This window comes from Clarias gariepinus, chromosome 16 (assembly GCF_024256425.1).
Source record: "Clarias gariepinus isolate MV-2021 ecotype Netherlands chromosome 16, CGAR_prim_01v2, whole genome shotgun sequence".
Taxonomy (NCBI): Eukaryota; Metazoa; Chordata; class Actinopteri; order Siluriformes; family Clariidae; genus Clarias; species Clarias gariepinus.
The window spans coordinates 16,114,247-16,126,876 of record NC_071115.1 but is presented as its reverse complement, the minus strand read 5'-3'; the positions used below and the strand labels follow the sequence as shown (position 1 = coordinate 16,126,876).

Sequence of the window (12,630 nt, the reverse complement as noted above, 5' to 3'; positions counted from 1 at the left end):
ATGTTAGTCGAAGTTAGATATACTCACTGGGCACTTTAATGAAAAATACGATTATGCTGGTACAGGTCATGAGCTTCAGTCAAACTCCAGAATATGGTGATCTCTGTGACACTGCTGACACAGCAGTACCGAGTGTTTATACAGAATGGTGTGTGAAGCAAAAACATCCTGGAAGCAATAGCTCTATGGGTAGAAACACCTCACTGACAGGAGAGGTCAGAGAAGAATGGCCAGAGTGGTTCGGCTGACAGGAAGGTTCAGATAACACAAATAATTACTCTATACAACTATGATGAGGTGAAAAGCATTTCAGACTGCATAACATATCAAACATTCAGGTGGATGGGCTACGACAAAAAAAGAAGCACAAAATTAAGTCACACTTCTGTCAAGCAAGAACAAGAATCTGAAGCTATAGTACCATCTACTCAAACTGGACAGCTGAAAATAATTTTTTTTTAAAAGACCAGGAGATGTTTTTCCAATGTTCAACTGTCCAGTGTAGGACAAACATTAATGTCTAAATTAGAGATATTAATGGTTATTCGTTAATCAACTAATTTCGTTAATCAAATAATTCTTTAATCAATTAAAATGAATTAAAGTGACATCCTTAAATGCCTCCAAAGTTTCAAAACTCAACTTGACAGTGAGCATGTGAGTTGAGTGGCTTTCAGAACGTGGGTGCGCGCGGCTTCTAACACGAGACCAAGGGGCTTCTAACACAGACGATTTTAATTAAATTAGTGTAAGGGTGTGTAATAAGTTTAAAGAAAAAGGCAGATTGGAAATTTTAACCACGCACAATTTTTAATAATGCAACGCCATAATACAATTCTGTCGCACCATTCAGAAGCTTTTCCCCTGGGTACAGAATCATTTATATCTGAGGCTGATTGCCCGATCACCAATTACGGCCACTCAAACTGTAAACTAGACAATTCTGGTAACTATCAGATCGACCAGGTCCTCTCCATTTTAAATAAATGAAAATGATCGGCACAAAGAATCATGATTCATAACTGCCTGCTTACACTCCACTTCAGGCATCTTTATTTTGGAGCTCTGTCAAAAAAAGAAAAAAAACAACTGATTGCAGTCAAAAGACAGACAATGCAACAGCATGAACTCTCGTATGTTCACAGGCGTTTCATAAGCATTTCATGTGCAATCAGGGTCCGAGGCTATTCACAAACAGGTCTGTGCGTTTGTACAGTATGTGAGAGAGGAGGTGAGTAAATTCCATTTTAAACAATTATATTTAAAAAATCATTTGCAGCAGTCAATGTTGATACTGTGCTGGCCGCCCCAAATAAATTGGTTTATGGGGAAACACTGTATTGTGCCTGTATTAAACTTAAACCGAGAAGGAATGCATGTCTGGTCATCATGCATTTTGAATGAATTATTGATTGTTAATGTGTTGAAATATCAGTTATAAAAACAGCAAAAGAATCCGTAAAGATCTAGAGCAGGCATCACCACATGAACCACAGGAAGTGTAGCTCAGACTGCTATTCTGAGCAGTAGTGTGTGTTAATGTGTTTGTGTGTTGACGTCAAAAACATTCTACATTCCTCTAGTTACAAATCAATTTAGATCATCTTAAACAGCAAAAGCAGACATTTGGCAAAGACGCCGACATACTGTACCCATACCCTGCGCACTATTAAATCTGTGTATAATCTTTAGCTTTTCTCACAGTTAGTAAACAGTGTGTGATATTGTGCTGGGTGAGATGTGTGCAATAACACTGAAGTAATGATTTATTAGCTGAAAAAGTGTGCATTCAGCAAACCCTTATATGCAATCCTAATTCAGCTTCCCTAATATGCCTCTGCTCATGCCGGAGTTGTACTGCAGTTCTCATACAACAGTGTAAAGTATTACATAATATTACAGTACCAGAATGATGTATGACCTGGAAAAGCTTAGCTTAGCTAGCTCACCAGATTAGTGAAACCGCCAACATGTGTTCTGAACATCAGTCCATGTCTAGGCACCACTGAGAGGGATGGATGACATACTCTCTCTCTCTTTACTGTCAATCTTGTATACCTGGGCAGATAGGACTTTGCTTAGTGTGCGAAATAACAGTCAGCTTTCCACATCTCAAAGGAAGCATGTGGTTTCTGGTAACATGATGCATGTTGGGTTGAATCATACCCTTCATTCTTCAAGTCATTGGTTATTAGACATACTGGTCTAAAGGATAATGGGGAAAAAAAATTATTAATAGCTGTTAGGCATGGGAATCACTTAACACCTCCCGTTATGCTATTATGATAATAACTAGGTCCCAACTTGATGATTAAAGTTATGATTCTATAAGTATCACAATTTTATTAACATCCCGATCCGATATTACTATTATATCATTTTGTTACAATTGTTAATAAAAATACTTTAATACTTGAAAAAAAGTTTAATGATTAAGTAAATGTTCCCCATTTAGTTTATAAGTTTTCTCACCTTAAATCCAACAATTAAAAACGTACAAACGAACTTTAAATACAAGAGGTTAACATTTTATTGATAATTAGGGGCACTGGTGGATCAGTGGTAGGTGTTTCGCCTCCTATGCGGAAGGCCCGGGTTTGATTTCCTGAGTTTGATTCTGGATGCAGTGCCAGTCCCAGGCCCGGAAAAAATGGAAAACGTATCTCAGGTCATCCTCCATAATTATATCTAAAACTTATGAAAATGTATCAATAGTTCGAAGTGTACCACATGTAGGATACGAGAAATAACGATGTTTTACCTCTTCAATTGTCTCCAAAGTAAACTCAACTTGAAAGTAAGCGCGTGGGTGTGTGTGTGTAAGGGAATTGCCTTACCTCAAGCAACAGGGTCCATGTGAACCCATGTTACCTGGATTAATGGCTACTGCAACCCTGGATTGTGTTCAGAGACCAGAGCTTAGCTGCTGTCAAAATATCCTGTCACTCATCTAGCTCTACAGTACATATGATCCATGGTTTTTCTAGCCTCTATTTATATAAAAAAGTCTTAACTTCTACATCTAAGCATTTGGCAGACGCCCTTATCAGAGCGACTTACATTTTTTTATCTCATTATACATCTGAGCAATTGAGGGTTAAGGGCCTTGCTCAGGGGCCCAACAGTGGCAACTTGGTGGTTGTGGGGTTTGAACCTGGGATCTTCTGAACTGTAGTCCAATGCCTTAACCACTAAGCTACCCCTGGCTCTACAACTAACTTCTACATAAATGGAATATATCCAACAACATACTTAAACATTTGCTACTTTAGATTGTTTGTAACCAATGAATGATCTTCTGGGTGCCGACACGAGCTTCAAATATGTACGTATGTATGTACAGTATTTATGTATGTACAGTATTTGTGTATGTAGAGTATTTATGTATGCATGTATGTATCCATCTGTCCTAATAAATGTGTGCTTGCAACATGATAACTTTAAGATGCTGAGACAGCAATTTGGATCAATGTTGTAGAGAGCAAGGAACCAGACAAATTGTATAGAGTAACGAACCTGACAAATTGTCTATGGCTAAGTAATGAATTTCCTTGATATTTAAAAGTGTAAATATTTGTCAATTACCATAATTCTGAGAAAAAAAAACTCAATGGAGCAGCTTTATGTGAAATCATACTAAACCTAGTTGATGTTTGCTCGAGATACAGTAGGAGCACTGATGCTGTCTTGACTAGTCCATAGATCATATCGATAGCCAGAATTGAAAGTAATTTTTTATCTGTGAAACACAAACATTCTTCCTATTTGCAATGGCCATGATATAGATATATAAAAGGCAATCTGAGAGACAGGAGGAAGTCAAATATTCCAATATAATTTCATAACACATCGTAAATGTATTTTATCGATTTGAATAAACTGTCCATTTTATTATGCACAAATAAAAGCCATCTCGGCCAGACTGACTACTACTGTGCTTATTAATCACTTGGTCTTGCTACTCTGCAAATGAGTGGACTTCTTTATCTTGAGAGATTGCGAGATCTACTGAAAGAGGATCTGTGTATAGACGTTGAGACAAAAAGCTACAAAAGATGAAACTGATAACCACAAGCTGAGCAACAAGAAAAAAATATATCCACAAGATCCCATTACATAGGCAGAGCGCTTCGGGAGAAAGAGAGAATTTTTAGATTCCCATCAATATTAAATTAGAATTGATCTGGAGTGGAGCAAATGGATGCTATGTAGGGTTTGCTTTAGCCTTCGAGAAAAAAAAAAAAATCATAAAGCTCAGCTTAAACGCACCCCTGTCAGAGAGTGCTGAGTGTACACTGCGTGTGTGTATGATTAAACCCAATCAGCAGAAACACAGACACACATAGCCCGAAGTTCTTCTTGGAATGTATTGCCATGGCAACAGTAAAGTTTATTCAGTCCTGCTAAAGCCATAAAACAGGGAAATAAATGGACACTGAGTGGATAATTATTTGTGGTCTGTAACATAATTCAGTATATAAATTAAATCCCCAAATCTCCAATGCAATATATTTTATTATATGATCTTGTCCTTCCTGTCCATCTTGAATGGAATTTATGTTGAGTTGACATTTGTTTATTTATCAAAATCTAAATTCCTTAAATCTTTTCTCTCTCTTTTTGCCTAGTTTCTGGAAAATTGCTGCATGTTGGATTGGAAACTGCTGTTAGGAAATGATACTTGTCAGTGTGTTGGAATGGGCCCCCTGCTGCTAGCTGGTCTCCAGTCTGTCCACCCGCTGCAAATGCTAAATTGTCATGTTTAGATTTTTTGCGCTCTCTCTCTAGCCTCAATCCGCACATACACTTCAGTAAAAAAAAAAACTGCATTGTCGTTGCACTTCGGCCTTCTGTCTGGGAGGAACTGGAGCGGAATAGGGGATCGTTTTTGTCATGCATTTAATTCGGAAAGAAGCCCCGCCATCACCATGGAACGGGGGTCAGACAATTGCATGCGATATGCCGACAGGAGGTTTAAACAACAATCAACAGTTGACTCTTTTATAGAGTATATCAGATGTACACAACTGCAGTTAATTAGTGCTAAAGCTCAAAAAGTGTTTTAAAGTGGAATAAACAGCACTGGGCTCATTATAGCATTAGAAGATGCAGTCAGATGTAGAAATTACCATTTTTCAAGAAACTTTCTGTGCTATGACTGATAAGAATCCATCTATGATCGTTTAGGTCAGAAGTAGAGTGCAAAGGTGGGACGTAAAAGTAGTGTTTTTTTTAAATGTTCAGTAAGAAATAGTAATGAATTGGGGAGATATCAAGCTCAAAGTAGAACAATGTGTTTCATGACTGATGGAAACGTGCACTGATAGCATCTTAACACACACTTCACCAAGCAATGTTTTTTTAAAGCAACACTATTTTCGAAGCAGTGTGACACGTAACCGTAGATGCTGCCACTGTCGTATTAAATGCCACATGCAGCTTGAGAGCACATACTGAGGTGGCTTAACAGCGAATTCCTGGTGCTTTATGAGAATAACAAATGCAATTATGGAAGGGGTCTTATTATCTTGAAAAATTTATCCGTTTCTCTCTAAATTACCAGTTTAAAATTATGTCTTATAATTTGTGAAGAAGAAAAAAAACTTTACTAATTGTGTGGCTGTAACATTAAATGCAAACAAAATTAATTTCCTGTTCACTTCAAAACACTTTTACTACCTTCATCTAGAATATATATAAGTATAACCTCAGACTGTGCCAAACTCTCAATTTTTATTAATATAAATCAATATAATCTTCACCTAAATAACTTCTAAATTAATTATTCACTCTCAAATTTTTGTTGATGAAATTTTGTGCTTAAATTTATTTATGTGGCCACTAAAATCCCCCCCCCCCCACCTTTAAATCACTTTATAAATTACAAAAAATGCACAACATTTTCACTACTCACTACTTAGTGTATGTAGACTCTGAAGAACCTACATATTGCACTGAAAAAATTAGAGTTTAGAAAAATGGTACAGTACCAGCCAATTTGATGGGGGAAAAAACACTTATATTACACAACTATCTGATCTGGCTTATACAAATTTGTCTCTTCTTAAAGCACCATGCTGACAGAGGTAAGGTTGCGGTAGTTGTCTGTGTGACCTAGTGGTAAAGGGACTGACAACTATGACCGTATACCAGTCTGCTCATGCTGTCCTTTGCACTTTGCACTATTTTAAGACTAATGTATGCACTGTTTTTAATCTGTGAGACTTCTTAATACTTTTCTCCTATTGGGAACTTCGTAGTAGATTGGCAGTAAAATAAAAAAATAATAATAATAATAATTTAAATGTAAAGTGAAAAGTGTTATAAATAAAAGTAATTCAGCGGTCTCTTACTGAACTACCCATTAACAGTCAATGTGGTTTAAAAATTTATAGAACGCGATTAGGATTTTAAACATACACACGTACAATATACTGATCATCTCAACTTGTAAATATTATATTCTGATGATTATAAACTGTAATAAAATGATCACATGAAAAATTGTCTTCAGCTGAACGTACAGTATAATAGCAACACGTCAAATTAAAACCACGTTGCACTATAAATACAGTACTTAAAGCTTAAGAAGATTAATCCCTGGTCCAAGATCTCAAGTTCAGAAACCGACCAGCTACCAATCATTTAAGCAAAGGTCTTTTTTTTTTTTTTTGGCAAATGACATTAAATTACACACAACATGTTTACTAAAGGCATTTTGCTATCAGTCATTTATCTTACTGCTTTATAATTACAGCTGATTGTTTGTAAATGTTTGTTCTGCACAATCTCCAAAATATAATTGGAGCCATAATTGGACTCAAATGGATGAATCAACACTTGGCGCTGCGCTTTGCTAAGCATGTCAAATTCTGATTCAGATTTTGGTCTGTGTTCTACATTACATTCTGATTTACTGTGACAAAGACATGATGATTTCACCAGCAGTCTCTCAAAAACAGCGTATACACTACTGGTGCTGTTTACCTGATGTTCTAAAAGAGAATAAACTGTGTTCTGCATGAATACTGTAAAGAAAAAAAAGTTTTAAAAAGGCTCCTTTTAGGCTTTCAATCCTCAATCATATTCTTATTCATATTCTTTAAACAGTTAGACAACACCCATAACATCAGACACCCCTCTTCCTTCCCTCTCCCACAGGTACCCGCGTTGATTTGCGCGTTACTGCTCTAAATAGCCACAAGAGGAATAAAATATGCTGTTATAAAATGAATAATTATCCATGAAAGACCGTCATATAATAGCACCACCACTAGTATTTTATTCCGCTTATATCACAGCATCATGCTCTTGATGACATCATGCTCTTTATATGTTGGCACATCCAAGAAAAACTACATCCTGTTATTTTTGTTTTGTAATTTCTTCCTTTTTGTGACAAAATAAAATGCAGCTTGTTACAGATAACCACTTTAGTACAACAAACTATATTACACTTAAATAATGATCCCACAAAGGAGTGCTGTTGTACTGAACGTAAGCTCAAATGTGATGCGGGAACAGGCTAAGTCCCAAATAGATCACAGCAATGCTGATATTCAGCACAACAGCATGATCCCAAGTGAGATACTGCTTTTATACTGTAGTTCTACAAACACCGTTTCTTATCAACAGATTATGATTTGTTTGTTTATTGAACCAGTTATTTTGCTCCCCCGACACATCGGCAACCGACAGATAGTGTTATTAATAGAGGTGAAACCTCTCTTCCTTTAAAATTACTCGATCAGAACTAACTGTTGTACAATACACTTTATTAGAAGTATTCTGTCATAAATGTCTAAAATGTACTAGTTAGTAATATGACTGCTCAATCCTACATAAACTAAAAATTAGCAGGCATTTCATTACAAGAACAGTAAACTCAATCTTTATTTTTATTAAATGGATACCACTGAAATAATTTGCAAGAGACTACTGATTTTCCTTACACAGGTGTTATAAGGAACCATATATGCCAGTACAGAATCATCATTTGAAGGAAAGGGAACTGGAAACAAACCGTTAGACAACACCCATAACATCAGACACCCCTCTTCCTTCCCTCTCCCACAGGTACCCACATTGATTTGCGTGTTACTGCTCTAAATAGCCACAAGAGAAATGTCAGCGTTCCTTCTTGTTATTTATGATAGCCCGGTTCTGCGATTTCCTTAATCCACCCAAAGAAATGTCTGCTTTGGAAAATACCAATCGAGTTAGCATACACAGTCTGCACACTCAGTGACCCTGTTCACCTCGCCTTCCTGTTTGTGTAGGTCTGTTGCAAAAAACGATGCCTAATTTTGTTCCATGCTTGTGTCTTGTATTTTCACAAGGCAAAGTTGAGCCTCATGTTTTATCACTGTTTATGATGCTGTACTATCGAAGTAATACGTTGCTAAAAATCATTCCTTTGTTAGAGCAGACTATCCAGAAACTTTTGGAATCATGGGATACCCTTTTCCAACTTTCTCTAAAATGATTAATATACAGTATTAAAAAAAATAACTTTAATATATAGATACAATATACAAAAGCACTGTTCTTGTCCTGTTAGCTTTAATTATGGTTAACTTGTGATACAACGATATCTTTGAACCTATATCTGTCTTTAATCTCTACATACTTTACAACTGTTTGTTAGGTTGCAAGGGTGGTGACAGGTGTTGAAAGTCACATTTTATTGTATAATGAGCTATTGGTACATACCTAATGGAAATCCTTGGAATGCCAGAGCAAGTAGGTACATGTGAAGATTTACAACAGCTAAATGTATATGATTTTGAAAAAGAATTTCAGTCCTGACCTACCAGCAAGTCATCAATTCAATACCTTCATTACCAGTGTGACTGGCAAATATATATACATAAAAAAATATAATATACACACATTAAAAAAAAACCCAGTTGCCAAGCTGTACTGTACTGAATGTATTCCTGACCAGTGTACTTTAAATATTACAGGAGGTCTACATTCTGATTTTTAACAACTAATTTATCGAATCCAGTAAGTAATATTTACCAGGCAGATTTACAATATTTAAGTGCAACAGACAAATGAGGAGACCTCAGCTATCAGCCAAACTGAAACAGGATCCAAGTGCTATAGCCTTAGGGAAGCCCCTATAGAGTCCTCAAAATGGGGCCAATACAAGGGCTTTGACTGTGCAGGGTTTCCATCTACATGAAAATTCCTCATAACAAAAAAAAATAAATAACATTGGTATAAATCTGGACTACAATTCTTAACCTTATTATGCTGTTACTCCCAACAAGCATGTGCTTTCATACTCCCCATTAAAAACACTGGAATGTATGGCAGGGACAAAGAAGAAAATAGAAAAAGAAAAAAAATAAATAAAAATCATGCCATTTGCAGGCTTTGAACCCAAATGGATCAGCACACAATATGGCAAGTATAAATTTTTTTTACTGCTTTAACTTAACTTTGATCGCAATTTACTATGTTCAATTCCGATGTTATAGCATATATGTGTGTAAAACTGGCTTAAAATTAGACCAAAATAAAGATATACATCTTTATATATCAGACAAAAAAGTTTCAGCAATATTAAACATTGAACATATTCATACCCACACACATAGATATTAAATTAAATACGATAACTATATATTTATACATTACTTCCCCAAAGTTATTTCAATTAATTCTTTGGTCATGTTTAAAGAATCATATAAATTTAATTTGTTAGATTTGCCATTTCATATGAAAAACAAATAATACTGATATTGCAATATTATTTACCATCATGAAACATATTGTTACCCACAGTAACAAGTAAATGTTTTTTGTTTGTTCCAATCAATAATTTTCTGTCTTTTTCATTAAATTCTGATCTTCTATAGTAGCAAATAAATTTTCATAAAATAAGCAAACAGCCAAAGACAGTTTTAAAATAGAACATATGCACCAAAATTAGCTGTTGTTATTATTTTGCCTGTTATTTGCTTTCTCTTAAGAAATAGGAATACAATCATCTTTATGTATGCCTAAAAGTGGACAATCCAAAGAACTTTCAGATTTTTAAAGAGCGGGTTAAAGAGCGGATTCTCGACCTGGACCTCCTGTGAGATGTCTCCATGATGTTTAAAGACCTGCTAAGAACAAAGCTGTTGCTCTTAAAAACAACGTATTAATGTCTAAACAGCTCAAATGTACTTGATCAAACATGTCTGATGCATGCATTTGATCATAACACAAATGCTGTGTTTTTACTTCCTGTATGTATACTGTGTATTTTGTGTATAAACTAACAGGTTCAGTTTATATTATTACATCAAATGTTATGATAAGTTTTGCCATACTGCACACCCATACCATTTTCCCTTATTGGTTACAGTTAGTTCGAGAATTTAGTTTGACAAATGAAACAGTTTGTAATACATCACATTTTGGCTTATTATCTCATATTTATATCATTTTTATATACAATTAATAAATAATTTATGTTCAAGCTACTTTTAGCCAGTTTAACTAAAGATTGACCTACAAAACCACACACCAGAAGTGCAATGCTAAATAAAATGGTTATGACATACTGTGACTTAGGCTGTAACAGAGGTCAACACACACACACACACACACAGCTCACTTAAGAACTATAATGTACGCCAGTTTATTTCATCACTTGATCACGAAAAAGTTTACACATTTCCATTTCAAGTCAAATGATTTAAAAGAGTACCATATAAAAAGGTATTCTGAGGTAATCTGGAGAAAAGCCTGTACAGAGGTGTTCCTGCTGTTCCTCTGAAATTAAGACACGGTGACACTCCCAAACCCAGCGTGTGCTAAGCTTGAACAACTCAAACGTCGCGAAAACACACTGACCTTCCAACCGTTTGGTTGGCGAGCTGCTTCATGCGATTAAACTGCTTCTTCATGTCGACGCCTGGTTTTTCTTCGTCCTGGACAACTTTCAGAAGTTGCGAGGCCCGGTGTGTGAAGTCGCCTCGTCACTCAGCTCAGCTCCGCACGCGCGCCGCCATCCGAGCCGCTCGGTCCGCTTCACCCCGCACACAGCCGCCGTCCTCCACGCGCATTCCCCGCGAGCCTTCCTCAAACTCGGGCCTTGTTTATTAAGACTCGAAAGTTGTCCGCGTCGGTTTTTTTCTTTTCTCTCTCTCTCTCTCTTTCAGAACTACATTATTTTCCGCATTCGACCCTCCGAGCAGCAGCGTTTATACAGTGGTGTGTGAGGAAGTAGGAAGTGCTTCTCACTTCCCTACTGCTGGAGCTTAACTCTGACACCCGACACCTTTCACACTGGCCTCATCCGCACTGATTCAGGACCGCACTACTGCACTGAGCAGTATGCTAAAGGAGAAACACAAGTAGGCCTACAATTGCAGGAACTGAAAGTACTGTACACGTTTGTGGTGTTCAAAGTCTGCACATTACCTAAAGGGGGCGCAGATATATATTTTTTTCTTTTTGACTGTTTTTGCACTTTTAGTGACCGAAGTTTTCCGTCGCTCTATTATAATCTCACTTACACATCTATACCGCTTATTCTCTATGTTCAGACTTAAGGCACGAGCCGGGGTACACCCAAAACAGGGAACACACACAATTATTCACTACAGGCAATTTGGGACCGCCTAATCTGCATGTCTTTGGACTGTAGGAGAAAAACAAACGTACGCAGAGGAAACCCAGCAAGCACAGGGAGAACATGCAAACTCCATGCATACAGATCCGAGAAGGAGTCGAACCTGGAACCTGGAGGTGCAAGGCGACAGTGTTAACCACTACACCGCCATGCTGCCATGTTATAACTTACGACTTCAAATATTTCTCTGCCTGAACCTCAGTTAGCGCACTACTCCCTGTATAAGCAATAGTCGCAAAAATGTAACTTGACACGTAAACTATCTTAATCTTCTCTATCATTTTTTCCTGTATAGGGTTGCAGAGGCCTGGAGCCCATCCCAGGAGACATTGGGCACAAGGCGGGTACACCCTGGACACCAAGGTCCCAATCCATCACAGGGCAAAGACACTGCAGGTTATTTGGGTATGCCATCTAGCCTGATTTGCAAGGTTTTAGGACTGTGGGAAGAAACTGGAGGACCAATAGGAAACCCACCAAGCAAAAGGAGAACATGCATGATCCACACACACAGACCCAAGGCAGGAATCGAACCCTTGACCCTGGAGGTGCGAGACTACAGTGCTAACCATTATGCCATCATGTAACCCGCATGTAAAATAATTCTTAAATAACTATAATTAGAATTTGGCCATTTATTAAAGCCACAGCTGGTAATTTGACTATTACATTTCTTACCAGTGCACTGGTCACAATAGGAACAGATTGCAGGGCAGTGATGGGTTAAACTGTTAAAGCTGTAGGTTACTGGGTTTCTGATCGGAAGGTCGGGGGTTGCCACTGTTGAGCTCTTTACCAGATCTGACAATCAATGTAATTCATGAAGGTGACCTAAAGACCTCTTAGGGAGCCTTGAGTCTTAAACACTTTCTACGAATGACAGGAGGACTAGTGCCCAATAGGGTAACCTAATTACCTTACCAAATGTCAACCAGCAGAGTGAATAATTTGGTTGAAAACCAATTATTCTGGAGGATGTGGAAATTCCTCGAGCT

At 37.2% G+C, this 12,630-nt stretch overlaps 1 protein-coding gene across 4 annotated transcripts in view; it reads right to left on the bottom strand.

Moving 5' to 3' along the window:
* The window catches only part of arhgap17b (Rho GTPase activating protein 17b), a 34,522-nt gene extending 23,194 nt beyond the window's left edge, over window positions 1-11,328 (bottom strand). For 2 of the 4 annotated variants that reach the window (XM_053515053.1, XM_053515054.1), the window contains exon 1: window positions 10,855-11,328. In XM_053515053.1, the coding sequence (XP_053371028.1) occupies window positions 10,855-10,907 (53 nt within the window). In that variant the 5' untranslated portion in view covers window positions 10,908-11,328. The remainder of the gene's footprint in view (window positions 1-10,854) is intronic. The other 2 variants (XM_053515056.1, XM_053515055.1) reach the window with 2 other exon arrangements.
* Between the last annotated feature and the right edge of the window lie 1,302 nt (window positions 11,329-12,630).